This window comes from Pteronotus mesoamericanus, unplaced genomic scaffold (assembly GCF_021234165.1).
Source record: "Pteronotus mesoamericanus isolate MK-2021 breed Mesoamerican mustached bat unplaced genomic scaffold, CSHL_Meso_final contig_130, whole genome shotgun sequence".
NCBI lineage: Eukaryota > Metazoa > Chordata > Mammalia > Chiroptera > Mormoopidae > Pteronotus > Pteronotus mesoamericanus.
Window position 1 is genome coordinate 3,498,028 of NW_026555060.1, and position 16,654 is coordinate 3,514,681.

Genomic DNA, 16,654 nt, shown 5'->3' on the forward strand with positions numbered 1-16,654 from the left:
GCCCTCCAAAAGCTCCTATTGGGAACACCAGCAAAGGCGGGAAGACTGACTTTCATTCAGATCAGGCCTATCACCCAGAGCAACTAAAACCACCCACAGCAATTCCGGCAGGTGACCGCGCAAAGCAAACCAATCCATCTGGTCCTCGTTCCCCACCTCCAAACGCAGGAGTGAGAAAGAAAGATGGACAAGTTGGGGAGTAGTCCCTGGCTAATCAGAAGGTCATTTTTTCATTCCTCAACCACTCTCTTAGGTGTTCTGGCGGGGCGGGTGACATCCGGACAGTGCTCTGGCCACTCCTCCCCTGGGGGTGATTATGAAACTGCGGACAGTTTGCACCTCACCCCGCTAGTAAGTCCTCAGGCGCGGCGCCAGGCTCCTCCCAAGACTTATAAAGGTCGCACGTCGGTGCATTTGAGCTCTATTGCCTGGCAGACCTGCATCGGAGGGACGTGGTCAACGGGTGCCCCTCTAGTCTTTCTGCCGCGCTCCAGCCGCACCCCCGCCACTTCGCCGCTGCCGCGGGACAGGTGAGCTCCCTCTCCGCCGCCCGCCGCCCAGCCCGAGTGCCCGCGGGCTCCGCCGAGTCTCACCGCTGGGAGCAGGATGGAACCGCGCCGCGCCCGCTGCGTCCGCGCGCTGCTGATCTGCCTGGGTAAGCGCCCGCCCGCTGCCCGAGGGGAGACCAATGCGGCCCGCGTTTCATTTATCATCTGACACTTGGGAAGTTTTCCAGCGGCCTAAAGTGTACTCTTTAAAATGATGTCTCGTGTTAAACTGCTCCCCATTGTGTTAAACTGCTTTTCACTGATAAATTAACTATTGGAATATGTGTCATGCATGAGTGTATATAGCTCCGTAGTAAGCGAAGTAAAAAAAAAAAAGAAGAGAAAAAAGTCGTAAAGCTTTTGGGGTTTTGTTTTGTTTTGTTTTTTGGTTTTTGGGTTTTTTTTTTTTTTTTTTTTTTTTTTTTTGTCCTTTGTAAATTTGCTGTTCTTGAAATCCAAAGACTGGGATGCACTATGGGCATTTCAAGTTGTGTGGCTTCTTCTAGGGGACGACAGGGGGCGGGAGTGGAGACTAGACTCGCGCGTAGGAGACCGTTTAGAAAGGAATACTTTTCTTCCTGTCCTGCCCTCAGTTTCTACCACCAGCCTAGGCAAGCTTCCGGGGGCGCTGGCGTGCGCGGGGGGCAGGTTTGCTGGCGCTCCAGACCCGAATTAAAACGCTGTCCCTGCGTACCTGGAACAGGTACTTGTTGCCGATCCACCCTGACACCTGCCTCTTCTAGTTTGCCCCTGAGCCCCAGCGGCGGATGGCTGGTAGGCGCTTTTCATATGCGCTCATTCCACAACCTGTAACCGCTGAGTGTAGTTTAATACCTGTCATCATCTTATTTGAGAATATATATTGATATTAGACAGGGAAAAAAATTATGGAATCTTCTGGATCTAAAAAAATAAAATATATATCACTTCTCCTTAATTCCTTAAACTTCAAAAGGAATTTGGAGCTGTACATGAAAATTTAAATACGGAAATAAAACTTGCCAGACTCACATTCTTTCTGGACTTGCAATGAGGCGAATTCCCCTACCTACCTACCTACCTGTGCAGGATGTGACAGTTAAATTATTATTTTGACACGCCTTACCTCAGGGGTTGTGAGACCTAATGAAATACATAGTGGAACTTGTTCAAGTTCAGAAAGGTAAGTGGAAATTGGATCTCTAGTTTCTACCAAAACCGTGCAAAGGACTTGCAAGATTCTCAGTAAATAATGTGGCTTTGCTATCTTTGTTCTGAAGTCTGTGAAAAGAGTAGAATTGGAAAGGTGACAGTCTCCCTATAGTTAACCTAGAGGTCACAATGGCTTAGCACTTCCCCCACCACCAACACTACAAGGTTGTCTCTGAACAATGTGAGTGTCTGTTCCAGGAGGCTCATTGAATATTCTAATTTGAGACAGCAAGGGCCTATGAATAACCTGGTTACTACCCACCTAGTGTATGTTGTGTGTGTTTTTGTTGTTATGAAAGTGCTTAACTCCTTTATTGCATTACTTAATTATAGTTCACCTATTTCATCAGCTGCCAAGCCCATTTCCAAATGAGTTAGGTCAGTTTCTGTTTTCCCAGTGTGTTTAGATATTTCTTTGCCACTAGGAAAGTTCCTGTCTGAAGAAGTTCTATATCGTATCTCTATACTCTATGCAAGTATGCAAGGCCAATAGTTTTATTCTAAAGCATATGGAAAAAAGATAAAGCCATTGTTATTTCTGAAATTGCCTCTTCCCCCCCCAAAAAATGATTACTTAGAAATGCTTTTCCCAAATGACTATTCTCACTTATTTTAGATTCCAGCAAATAGTTCATTATTGCCTTTTTGTGGAATTTATACATCTTTATGACTGTGGAAAGAATATAGACATCTTCAGTTCCATCCTCTGCCTCAAACACATATAGATTTAAGTCGCTACACACTCAGTCATTTGGTTATTTTTAAATTTTATAAGTATTTTATATTGATGTTCTTACTATATATATTGGGAAACTATAATCCAAGTTCCCATAGAAAAGCAGGGCTAAACTAGGAAAATTCACACCTGAGTGTGCCAGCACTTTTTAGTTTACTGAACGTAAGTAAAAGGTTTACGATTCCCCAAACTAGATAACACATTTCTAAATAGTCAACAATTTAGAGCTCAATTATCATTTTTAATCTTCTGTCTGTACCGGAGCAAAGAGGAGAAATTTTTATCTTGAGTTTAGCAATTAGTGCTTGGGGTCTCTTGATCTAAAATCAAACATTTTCATTGATACCCAGATAGTCTTGGGAGCATGCTCCTGAGTGATATCTCCAAGACAATTTATCCTTACTTTATTGCACAGTGACAGACAGTTGAGCAGAATATAAACATTTTTCCTTGAAAATATGAGACGCACAGATCTCAGTGAGACATTGGCTTGCCTCAGATCTTTTCTGTGGATCTGAGAGTTTATAAACTGCCTGAATGTTAGCTCACCTGAGATGACACATTATAGCCAGGAAGAATGATGACAGGCCTCTCCTGTCTGGTTTTGACCTAGGTATCCTAGCTGCCTTCCGCATCATCTTGCCATATGAGCAACTTGGGTAATTGGAGTGTATGGTTCTGCACTGGAGGCCAAATCCAGGAGTTGGGAAGGGAACTAACAGTTACTAAATTCCTAACATGAGCCAGTCCTATTGTGTGTTAGGTACTTTACATGTAGCATATCATTTACTTCTTAAAATAACTGTATGAGATAGGTGTGATCAGCCCAGTTTGACAAATGAAGTAACTAAGGCTCAGTGAAGAAACTTGAGTAAATGGCAAGAGCAATTGTCTTCTGTCCATCTTTGCCCAAGAATCTGCCGTTTCCTGCCTAGTTGTCAACCAAAAGATGCAAATGCCATGTAAGAAATCCTGTTCAAAGAGACTATAACTTAAGGTGTGGTTTCCTCATCTGTGTCTTTATTCTGAATATAGACCTACGCAAATTGTCTAATTAATTTGGTTGTAACTTCTGCTGGGAACATTCCTTCAGAAGACAATGGGAAGACTCCCCAAAGCTGTAATAGGAGAGACGCCTGGGGAGGAGCACCCTGACAGCCATCGCCTTGGTATGACAATTCTGGAAGCTTTGAAAAATGAAGTAATGTAACAGACTCGGTGTCCACTGGCGATGCCTTATGTAAGACTGGGTGTCTAGTTACAGGGCAAATAAAGGTTCAATGACATTCTAGGTTAAAGTAATGATTTAATTGACTATGATACACAACATGATTTGATAGTTGTCCAGGAAATAAGGCTAATTCTTAATTTTTTAGGACAAAAATCCTGAATTTTAAATTTGAGGCATGAAAGTGAGTTAAATATAAATCCTCTTGAAAATCCTCCATGCAGGGAAAAAAGCCTAACTTTCATATATATGCATATGTATATGTATGTGTATGTGTGTGTGTGTGTGTGTGTATGTACATGCACACACACATTTATATATGCCAGACTTTATAGTTCTGAATCAAGAGACATAGGTGGTATATAGAATATAGGTTTCACAGCCCAGTTTTTATTTGACCCTTTCAGAAAGACTTTTTTCTCATCTGTAAAATAGAGTTTATAATACCTATGTTATCAGGTTATTGTACATGGACTTAATAAATTGGATGATATTAGAAAATAATAAAATTGCTTTTAAAATTAGAAGTGTTATTATCATCATCATTAACAAGTGCTTTCTTAAAAAATACCTCACTTGATCCTTACAATAACTCCCTTTTAACCAGGAAAGGTGTTATTATTCCCATTTTACAAATGAAGAAACAGACTTAAAAAGAAATGTCATCCGTGTGTGAGGCTTTATGTCTAAATGTGCTGACCTTCTGCTGTGGATGCCCCCAACTCACTCTTTACTTCTGGTGAAAGTTCTCCTCATTATCTAAGACTGTTCTCCGATAATCCCCTCCGCCTTTCATCTCCCACCACTCAAAAATAAATGTGCGTACTTACCTGGCGGGGGTGGTACCATGATTACGAAAGTCGCTTCCCAGGGCGAGGCTTATCCACTGCACTCTGGATGCGCCGACCGCTGCCACTTCCCCATACGTGAGAAACTTGACTGCATAATTTATGGTAGTGGGGGACAATGTCCTCACTCTTCCCTGGCAAAAAATAAAATAATAGAATAAATAAATGGGCAGCCTCTCTTCCTCATCTCCCTGGCACCTCTTCTATTTCTGTGGTTCTGCACTTTTCAAGGCACAGTGCGTGTATCTAGCCCTCTCTCTCCTTCCTGGTGTTGTACTCATCTTTTTTCATGGACGTTGTGATAGACAAATATTGAATAGTCAGTAAATGTTAGTTGGATGAACGATTAGATTGATACTTTTAGTGTTCTCACCACTGTGTTTTGGCTCATCCAGCTGTTCTTTGAAAATGTGGTTGAGAAGCTAAATATTTTGAGACTTAGGCAATAGTTTTTAAAAATTCAATTTTAGTTTTTTCTGATAAAATCTAATAATTATTCTTCCCTCTTTTTCCCATTTCTATCTGTTAGTATAGTCTTTATTCACTAATGGTACTCTTAACAAAATTTAAACATATTTTAAATTACATAAACTGTGTGTGAGAGAGAGCCAGCAGTGATATGACTGAATAATGGATAATCAGTAAAAGAAAGAAAAGTATTATTTTAGAAATGGAAGGAACCTTAGAATAATCTTATCTAAAATCCATTTCCATGTCTAATCAACTCCATTCCTATGTCTCTGTTTCCAGAGGTAAGAAAACTCAGCTGCAGGAAAATGAAATTAGTATCTGAGCTAGAACTGGACTCCATAGTTCACGGGTGTAATGGCAGGGTTTTTCAGCTTTGGGTGTATTTGCATTATGGACTGACTAATCCTTTGCTGTGGGCCTTCCTATGAATTGCTGGATCTTTGGCACTTCTACCCACTAGATGTCAGTATCACCCCGACCCCTCTAGTTGTGACAACAAAAATGCCTCCAGACATTGCCAAATGTCCCAGGTTGACAAACTGGGTTGAGAACCACCAGTCTAATGGGTTTTCCATCGCTATAACACATTGGCATTCATAATTCACAGTTTGAATAATCAATGCTTAAGTTACCAAGACAAAATTAATTTTGGTGGTAAGCTGGATGCAAATATAAAATCAATTCCAGTGTTAAAAATCAACTTAGCAATTTTTATTGCTGATTTTAGCACCGTGTTCCCTGAATAATGATGAATCTTATTTATGACGGAGTCACTCATACTTTCTTCTTTTATCATTACCTTGCTGACTACCCCCATTCCTCCTTTTATAGTTCTGATCTCTTGGCTCTCATAACACTGCACTTCTTTTTTCTCCCGATTTTCTTGGCCATCGCTATTCACTCCTTACCACCAATTTCCCAATGTTCTATTATTTTTTCCATTCTGGACTATTTCCCTTGAAACATTTGAACGGCCCCTATGCCTTTAAAGGTCATATTTTCTCATGTGACTTTCAAATAAACTCCATCAACTCCATTCTATAATTAATATAATATAATATAATATAATATAATATAATATAATATAATATAATATAAATGGGCACTGTATGACTGCAAACTCTAATTCCTGCACTTGTTATGTTTTCCATTCCTGTCTACCAGCAGCAAGTGCCACCGCAAACCTGCTGATCTGCGTTTTCTACTCTTCTAATGCCACCGCCCTCCTTTGTATTTTCTACCCAGAAACTTGGCATCATTTATGAATTTTCTCCTTTCCTTTCCATCCCCAGGTGTCTAGTCCCATGAACTCTACTTAGGACAGGAGTTATATCTTTTACATCAGTTCCCTTTCAGCATCTTGTTCACTATCTTACATACAGAAAAACCTCAATGGATATGTATTGAGCAAATATAATTTGAGGCACGTAGTTACTAAAAATAAATAGAGGCTTAGCCGTTCTCCTTCTTTTTTATTTATTGGGTGTAGCTCAGTTCTTCCCACCTTAGCATTACACTACAGATTCCTATGTGCTTCCCACTGAAGGTGAAGTCACCAACTTAACCAAAAGTATATTTTCACAAAATAATTTTTTTTAGCAGCTTCAAATGTGCTAGGTGCATTATGGAGATTTGCTGAATGAAGAGTAATTAGCTTTTAGACTTTTAAATTACCTTTGTGTGCTCATTTTCCTCCCTCTTTTTGTTGCCCTAATTAAAAGACGGCAAATGGCAAACACTCATAATCCAAACTGTTGCCCTTTCAGGAGATGTTTCTTTTGAAACAATAATGTAAGAGTGATTGAAATTTCTGAGTTGGACTATAGGGATAGGTATAAGGAGCAAGATGGAAGGGAGTAAAGGTGAAAAGGGTTACAAAATGACTCTCCCATATAACATTATGCTGAAGAAAACAATTTTTCCAAAAAAAGCCATTCGAAATGATACAATGGAAATGAATCTTTGGCTTTTAGGGGATGCAAGTCCCATATTAGGAGCTCTTAAATCACCAAATTCTAAATACTCAGATTAATAAAATTGCACCCTTTACACAAGAGTTGATATGCTTTCTCCTGCATTATGAGAACATGTCCATTATGAACAAGATAGGTCTTTAAATCTATTTTAGGATAAAATAAATTATACCCTTGTATTTTGACATACTTACTCTAAATTTGAATAACTTTAGGCATAGTATTGTATGGTAACTAAAATATGAGCATTTTGAACTATGATTCAGAAATTACTAGCAAAATTGAAGAGTATAATGTTTATGAATTGAAAAACATGGCCTATTAAATATTTTCATTCCCCTTGATAATGAGAATCTTATGGCTGTCTTCTAATGTCAAAATTAAAAGAAATATTTATTTGTAAAGACTCTAGTTTCATTCTGTTTATCTCAAATAGTTATAATTGGTTTTTACATTTAGTTTTTTAATGAAGCTTAGTTAAAAGGTTAACATTGAAAAACTGTAAGAAGAGAATGATTGCTAGTACTAAAGGCATTGTTATTTATAAATATATGAAAAGTAGGATGTTGTTGGAAAGTATTGAAAGTAGTTTTTTACAATATGTAATGTGATAGACAGCAAGACCATATCTAATAATGGAATGTAATTTAAAACAGAAGGCATCTGAAACTGGTGAAAACATGTTCACTCTTCAAAGCATAACCTGCTTACTAAGTTATAGACAAATGATAAAATTATAGACTGCTGTGGAAGAGGAAGAAAACTAACAATCCATGAATAGATTCACATGCAACCACAGCAAAACTATGAAAAAAGCGGATTTTGCTGCCTGTTTGGGGTGGGCAAGTATTATGATTTATTACGAGTTTGCTGTTCTGTTCTAAACATTATAAAAGGTAAAATAGGAAAATAATTTTTATCCCTTTCATTCGGTAAACTATGTCATTTTACTTTTATGTGCTTGACTGTTTTTCAGGACAACCATTTTTATACCTGAAAATTGCAATTGATTTTGCTGACTTGACTTGTAGACCAGTGACCAAGTCCCTGCCTCCTTTTAGATGAGCCTCTCAGTGTGGTAAAAAAAAAAAAAAAAAAAAAAAAAAAAAAAGGTCAAAAGAAACCAGGTGAAATGGAAGGACATTTTTGACCCTTGGCACCCCTCCTGCTATTGTGCAAGCACTTCTTAGTGTCCCAGCGCCCACAACATTCAGTGCAACCCCCATTCAGGTGATAGCACTCAACTTGTCCCTTGTGTGCGGTCCCCAATATTATGTAAGGGTGTAGGCCTGGCCCTGACTCACAGGTTAGAGGGAGTTTGTATCCTGTGAGTCACCGGCACCACTTCCTGCTGGCACATTTGAGATTTCATTACAATGCCGTCTCTGAAAGGTGAAGGTAGGAAGATGAAAAGGTGAGCTTCAGAATCCTAAAACCCACTGGAAATTTGACAGAAAAACAAATGGCCTTTAACGGGATTTTGATTTTCATAAAAGTATTGAAATAGAAATTCCAACTGCCAATTTAGAGGGTATAAATCATTTACCTTATATCACCTTGTGCAGAATTCCTCATATCTTATTTACCAATATAAACTTGCCACTAGATCTGTTTTTCTGACACTCTGACATGGTTCAAAATTTTTAGTATCATAGTCAATTATTTTCTTAGCAGGACCCATGGTCAAGGATTGAAACTCAAATATAATATTTACAGTTGAATCTTCGATCATTATGTTCAAATAACACTAAAGTCATGAAAAACTAAAAGATTAAAAAAGTATTAATATGACTTTAGCATCTGTTCCTTCCCTGAATGGCTTTAAAATAACAAGTAGCGATTCTTAAGGGTGACAGGGTAGTAAATATCAGAATCTTTCATGGTGGAGTTTTTCAATCTTTTTAAAACAGATTTTTTAAAAGATTATTTATTTATTTATTTTTAGAGAGAGGGGAAGGAAGGGAGAGAGGGAAACCTCAATGTGTGGTAGCCTCTTGAGCGCCCCCTACTGGGGACCTGACCCACAACCCAGGTATATGCCTTGACTGGTAATCCAACCAGCGACCCTTTGGTTTGCAGGCTGGCACCCAGTCCACTGAACCACACCAGCCAGGGCGAGTTTTTCCAACTTTTCATCACCCCCACTTACTCCTTTACCCCAATTTGCATGGGCCTGGGGTAGAGGTGAGACAGAGGGAAGCTTGAGAACCACTGTCTTAAAGCAGTAGAGCTGTGTAGATGAACCCATGATTTAATACCAATTTTGCTCTCCTATTGGCTACATACATCCATGATGGAACTGCAGTCTAAACGCTTTCTTTTGAGAGTAGCATTTAAAGTTATTTACAATTTCATCTGTAAAATACCCGGATGTTGGACTAATGCAGGGAGTCTCACAGAAACCATCCTGAGCGATGGACTATGTCCAAGGGAGTGTCACAGGTTAGGAGAGCCCAGTTTTCGTGGAGGCACACCCTGCACTGAACATTCTTTAATTCACAAAGACAAATATTTCACCTGTGGCCTGACCAACTGGAACAAGGTTTCCAACAATGGAAAAACTAACAAACTGCTAAAATCCTTAAAACAAAACAAAACAAAGACTGAGAAGTGACACCCCCAAATGATTAGCTGGATTCTAAAATAGTCCCAGGTTGCAATTGGAAGGAATTCCAAACAGGAGAGGCTAGTTTCTGATTTCTGCGAAGAATAAAGAAATGAGCTTCAAATATGCGTTTGCACCATGGACCTGGCTGGCCCTTTCTTGGTGGGAGAATTGATGATGTTATCTCCAAAGAACTCCTCAGCTGAAAAAGCATGGGGGAGTAGGAGAGTCAAGGGTATAAAAACATAAATCAAGAACTCCAGTTTATGTTGAACAGACTGTGTAAATTAAAGGGTTTAATTCTTCAGTCATTAAAGTGCATAGCAAAATTATTTCGAGAAGTAGAACAAAATTGACTTGGATGAGACTATAGCTCACTCTCCATGAAAACTATGAGACAAAGTAATCTTTTTTCGTCATGATTCAACTGACAATGAAATCCACACTTTAGCCATTTTTCTTATTTAAGAAAGATGATATTTTTTCTTATAAGAGTAATTGAAATAGCATTTATATTGTAGAAACAGAGACGAGGGAAGAGATAGTTTTAAACTTTTCAAAAAGTATTTTCAAATCATTGAAAGATTATGAGATGATGTGAAAAGATACATTTATAACTCTTACCTTCTTTGGTCACTGGATAATTGGTCCTAGACAAAATATTTAATTTAACTGCACAGAGGTTGTCTGAGGCTAGTAACTATTTCCCAGGATTGTTACAGGTATCAAGTTTGAAACATAAAATTACAAACTATGATGCTGATGAAAAGAATATGCAATTTGCTTAACAGATACATTCCTCCTCTGAGGAAAAAAATTAAATAAAGTCCTTTATTACATGTATTAAATCATCATTTGAAATACCCAATTACAGATACTATAATCTTGTTACAGACCAGTAGAGGGCACTACCCATATATACGGCTAACACCAGAGGCTAGATGATGCGTACCAAGGGACAGTTATGGAAATCTTTAGTGTGTTAGACATTTCAGAAAAATATCATTTCATTTAATTTTCCCAAAAACTCTAAGGGAGGGGAAATAAATCACATAGCTCAAGCTTTCTCCCAGGATTGCTTTTTCATCATACTTTGTTGCCTCCCTTTGGGGTTAAATAATCTGCTTCAATTACATTTACATTTGTTTGTTCCAGCTGTTGTCTATTATACTCCAGTATTGTTTCTGTTTCCAAATTCTGGAATGTGGTCCATTAACAACAACACTGTGTACCCGTAGGAAAGTTACTTAAACTCTTTATGTTTCAGTTTTCTCATATATCCAATAGCAGCACTTAGTATCTTCATCAAAGAGTCAATAACATGGTTAAATGAGATAATATAAATAAGGTGGATAGAATCATGCCTGCATATAGTATGTGTTCAAGAAATGCTGCCAATGTTACTACCATTTTTATTTATATAACAGTCACTCATACAGACTGGAAAGAGTGGTTGAAGTACAAATAACTAATTCTTAAACAGATGAGACTGAACTCTCTCTAGTAAGTATCTGTGCAATTAAACCCATCCTTCTTATGTTTTCTATGCAATTTGGAAACTACTGGAGTCATTCTGGTGCCTGTTTCCCAATATTTATTTTTTCATGGAAACACATGATGTTCAAATGCTTCCCAGGCTGATAGAAACTATACTCTAGGGCTCAGTGTGGTTCTTCTAGCATGTATGCTCATTCCCATACTAAATATATTCTGACTTTGCTTAGGTTACATTTTACAATGCAAAGAGCAATTTAGGCACTTAAATCAACAACAAATACATCTTAGGCTGAGAATCCTGTATAGTTGGTACCATGAGTAGAACCTTATTTGAAGCTTTCCTGTGTGTGTGTGTGTGTGTGTGTGTGTGATAGGTTCTACTTTAGAGCATTGCTTTGAGCTTAAAACAGAATAAAACACTGGAAATCCTACAATATTCCAATTTCTAAGCTTCTTAAGATATCAGTCTTCAAAATCAGGTCTTTGAAATGTTCCTGTGAGATATTTAAAACAGGTTAAATCTATAACTAACTGTGAATGTAGAGCCAAGGCTTGTACTCTTTGATATAAGAGCTGGGGTTGATTTTCAATTATATGCCTGTTTCTATTAATTATTTTCTTTTATGATTTCAATTAATCAAATTCCTGAATTAATTAAAACAACTCTATACATACTGCAGTTATGTGGAAATATGACCAAGCTTTCTTTCCTTGAAGCATTAATTACATATTTGATTCTTTCATAAATAGGTTTTCACCTTCTACAAGCAGTTCTCAGTACGACTGTGATTCCTTCATGTATTCCAGGAGAATCGGAAGACAACTGCACAGCTTTAGGTAAGTCCAACTTTGTCAACAGTGCTTCAAAGGATTACACATTTTTAACAGAAATATAAATTCAAAGACTACACATATATGATAGCTACTGTGTTATCAAAAGAATTTTTTAACCCCCTTATGAACTAGCAATCTGGAAAACTTATGCAAAGAACTAACTGGGGAGTAAGGAACTATAACTCCCTCTAGTAGTAATATGGAGAAATTTGATCTTAAAGAGATAAGGAGCAAGAAAATCAGATTCCCTGTGGCCATTCTCCGGAGCTTGGCTGTGAAACCATTGTTAACAGCTGGATCCTAAGCAAAATAGGGAAATTTAAAATTTGTACACAGTAGATAATCAAAGTATTTTTGTTGTTTTTTTTTTGTAAGAGGAACAAGTGATGTCCTGTCTTATTAGTCACAGCATTCATTCAGAAACATTTATGGAGCACTTGCTACATGCCAAACATGGTGTTTAGGCATAGACATACAAATTCAAGCGATGCACAGTCTTTTTCCCTCAGAAACCCTAGAGCACTCTGAATGTGGCTCTGCTTTATATATTTAGCCAAGGGTCACTGTGTCATTGAGTCAAGGGTTGTCCTGAGCTACTGAGTCAAGGATTATTCATGCTGAGGAACCAAGACGTTTTCCACAGCAACTTTACCTTCTTTCTTGTCTTCCTTCCTCACTGGGTTCTTTGGAGGTTTGGTCTGCTTCCCTCTTCTCACCCTACCCCCACCTTGTTGTTTTTTTTTTTGTTTTTGAACAAAAACATTGCAATCAAGATACTATTTTTAAAAAATTATTTTATAAACATTCTGCACATTTTAGTAACTAAAATATTTCAAAGTGAATTTTACATGTAAGTTCCAACTCTATTTCTAACAATGCTCCTATTTTCATTGTTGTAGTTGCTTAACTGAGACATTTGTAACTCAGGGTTTATCTAGTTCATATTCAAGTCTTATTGTTAGAGAAATTGGGAGGCTTTGATTGATTTCTTTGATGGTAACCTCAAACATTCTGGAAAGCACACCAGAACAAGACTTACTAGCTTAAAAGCTAATATAGAATTTAGCTCTTTTTAATTAATTAACTTATTCAGCTCATAATTGCTTTTAGAATAATGAATTTCAGAACTATTTTGAGATTAAAAAATTTAGACAAACTTTGGCTAAGTGAATAACTGTGGAGGGTAATGACTTTGTGTATGTGTTGTGTGTGTGTCCTAAACTTGCCTTTTCTATCTTTAAATGTCTTTTTGAGAATTAAATCCCCACATGTCTCTGGCTTAGTCTGTTGGACACTTTCCTTTGGGCTCTGGTGTTCATTTATTGTTTAGGGAGTATGATAACTAGAGTAACTTTCTACTTCTGAAAATTCTCCTCTCCTTCAGTACCTGACTTGCTTTGATACAGTGGATCAGTGGTTACTATTATAAGAGGATGTTTAAAGAAGGCAACAGAATATATTAAACTTTCCATTTTCTTCACAGTTCAGCCAAAAAATGATCCACGTGTGGCTCGAGCGTCAAGAACAAAGTGTACCTCTGACATGAATGGCTACTGTTTACATGGAGAGTGCATCTACCTGGTGGACATGAGTGAAAAATACTGCAGGTAACATTCCAAAAACAAACAAACAAACAAAAAAGAAAATTTTTTGAAACGTGTATTTCTTTATTTATTTTTTAATTTTTGAAGTTACTCTATCTTTCCATGGGAGTAGAATACATGTACTTTGAGTATGCAGTTTATATGCACTATTAAAAACTTTATTCAGTTTTCTTTAATTACAGAGCAAATAGTAGTTATCAAATTGCACAGATACTTCTGGAGTATAGATTGGAGAGGGCTTCAGATGCCTCCCTCTCACACTTGCCACAAGAGCAGCTCAACTTTTAATCTTTTCACTGGACTTATCAGCCACTGTTTTAGGGATTGATTCCACTGATATAGACAAAAAGCACTTCCAACCCCCAAAAGTTATGAGACACTATTCTAGATGGGCAGTCACCCTGGCAGCTGAACCAGGCCGTCATTTTCATACCGCAATTTGGCTTGAGAGCTATGTGGAGCACTTCTTATGAACGTTGGCCTAGTTCTAGGTCCGTCTTTGGATTCATTTGTCCAACTTTTGGCAAACCTTGTTGATTCCTTGCATTATAGTGTGAGATCAGTTCTTACAAAACTAAGTCATAACCATGTTTTTTAAAAAATAATTGATCTTTCTCTTGCATTTTCCTTTAGGTGTGAATTGGGTTATGCTGGTGTCCGATGTGAGCACTTCTTTTTAACTGTCCAACAACCTTTGAGCGAAGAATATGTGGCTCTGGCTGTGATTCTTACCATCTTCTTTCTTCTCTTAGTCGCTGGTTCCATATACTACTTCTGGACCTGGTAAGCCAGTGTTTGTTTTTTACACTCTGTTTTTACAAATTATTTTTATACAATATAGATTTTCAAACTGGTTAAAAATATTGCTAAAGTATTTTTTTAGAGGCATAAGGTAGACTCTGCTGATGTTTATACAGAAGTTTTAGTGGCAGAACATTTGGTTTTGATTCTATTATTAGCTCTGCTACTTACTACCTATGTGACCTTACGCAAATCAGACTTGGAAGTATCACTTCTTTATAAAATAAAGATAGAAATCCTTACCCTCACTAATTACAGAACTTCCTCAGTGTTAAATATGATAATACATGTGAAAGTAAGCCATAAGCCACAATGCCAGTGTTATGCTTAGTCACTTATATTTAACTTATTGGGTCAAATTTTTGTAGTTCATGAAACACAACCTTATAAATTAAATAACCCCAGAAACTTAGTATCTTAAAATTTAAGGCAGACTAATAGATATGAGTTTCCAGACAATTATAAAAGCTTACTTTTAAAAATTGGTTCATGTCAGTCTCCCAAAACAATCACGCTCCATCCTCGTGTACAATCTGGTCACCTTCATGTGTGGTCATGTACAATGCCATAGTGTCAGGGTTAGGACCAGGATGTGGGAAGAGTGTGCATTAGTTAATAACAGATGGTTTTAAAACATCTCCATGAAATCCTTCTTGTTTTGGAACTGTTACAAATTTGTCAGTGTACATCTGAATGAATTTTTTTTTTTTTCCTGAAAGGACTGCACTTCTTTAGAAGGTCTGAAAGTGTGCTACTTTTACAAGATTAGGAAGGTAATAATACCTTCCTAATTAATTATGATCACAGAACTGAATATGATTAAATCTGAAATACACCTAAAAGTTGTTTGACAACAATTCTTTCCTTTATAAAGATGGGGAAAATGAGATCGAGAGTGGTAATCTGTCATGCCCCAGCTCACGCAGTTGGCAAGTCTAATCAAAGGCTTTTTAATTGTGTTCTTCCACTAAGCATAGACTATATGCTTCATTCTAAAATGGGTAGAAAATTAACACAAAATATTAGGAAGAGAGTGTGAATAAATGAATGAATGAATGAATGATTCTGAATCATGATAGATTTATGAATCCTAGCTGGGAGATCTTGGCCAGGTAATATAACGTGTTTGTACTTCACTTTCTTCATCTGTAAAATGAAGATGATAATGATAAATGTGAGGATAAAATAAATAATGAATGTATAATACTTAGCCATTATCAGTCACCTAATTAGTGGCTGATAAATACTAGTTATTTTAATTTTTATTGGCAATAGCATTACATCAGTGTGATGGGTGGAATGTAGTAATATAGTGCAATATTCAAAATACATATTCCTTAGTAGGTAGGTAGGACAGAAGGAAACAAAGAAAGGGGAAGAGAGAGAGAGAAGGAAAAAAAAGAAAGAAAAAGAAAAAGAAAAAGAACCAAATTAGTTTAAATGTGGTCACATGCTCCTGGAATTTTACAATTTTCATAGTAAGGTTAAAGCCTCTGAGGATTCCTTTAATTGCGTTTCATCATTTTCTTCCAAAATTATCTGACCACAGACTGCTACTGCTTCCTCTCTCCTTATTTCTCCTTTCCCAACCTAAATCTCTTTTGTCATTCTGGAAATGCTGTGCTGATACACCTTTTGAGTCCATATATTTGTTCCTTTTGTTAATATACTATGTGGTTATTACTGTGAAATACAGTGCTGATATTTTCTTTCTGAATATTTCTAGGTACAGAAATCGAAAAAGTGAAAAATCAAGGAAAGAATATGAAAGGGTGACCTCAGGGGATCTGGCGTTGCCACAAGTCTGAATGGCGTCATCAAGCTCATGGGCTGGGAGGTGCAGCATGCCTGTTGACGTTAATATTCCTATTTTATTAATAATATTTATGTAGGGACATGTGTTGTTGACAATGGTATATTTTTAATATACTTAGAAACATTTTTTATTTTTGACATACTATTTGTATAATGTGCACAAATACAGAAAAAAATTAATATATATATTTTTTCCTGGGCTAAATGCTTTGTTGAAAGCTCCAATGCTTATTTGCCTGCTGCAAATAAGTTGCTCAGGAAGTACTGGCAAATGACAGGTTTCTGTAAGCCTAAATACATGGTCGAATTAATTTAATAAATATATTTTTCTACTCCTCAAAGCAATGATAATTGGTTTGACTATATCATAGACTGAAGTATACGTTGTGTTATGTATCGAAACCCTTGATACGATGGGAATGGGGGAGAAGCCAATATGAATCATGTGCTAAACATTACCCATTTGAAACAAACTAAACTGGGAGAGTGCTGTTCCCTCCAGG

At 37.2% G+C, this 16,654-nt stretch overlaps 1 protein-coding gene and 1 non-coding gene across 2 annotated transcripts; both read left to right on the forward strand.

Moving 5' to 3' along the window:
• Positions 1-606: 606 nt before the first annotated feature.
• Positions 607-16,256, forward strand: EREG (epiregulin). Its single transcript, XM_054594439.1, has 5 exons — positions 607-655; positions 11,848-11,934; positions 13,415-13,538; positions 14,169-14,318; positions 16,063-16,256. Exons 1-5 carry the CDS (start codon positions 607-609, stop codon positions 16,142-16,144), a joined length of 492 nt encoding a protein of 163 aa, XP_054450414.1. The 3' UTR covers positions 16,145-16,256.
• LOC129087719 (U1 spliceosomal RNA) lies at positions 4,526-4,688 on the forward strand. The gene has a single exon (XR_008530924.1). It is a non-coding gene; the product is annotated as a U1 spliceosomal RNA (small nuclear RNA).
• Positions 16,257-16,654: the final 398 nt, after the last annotated feature.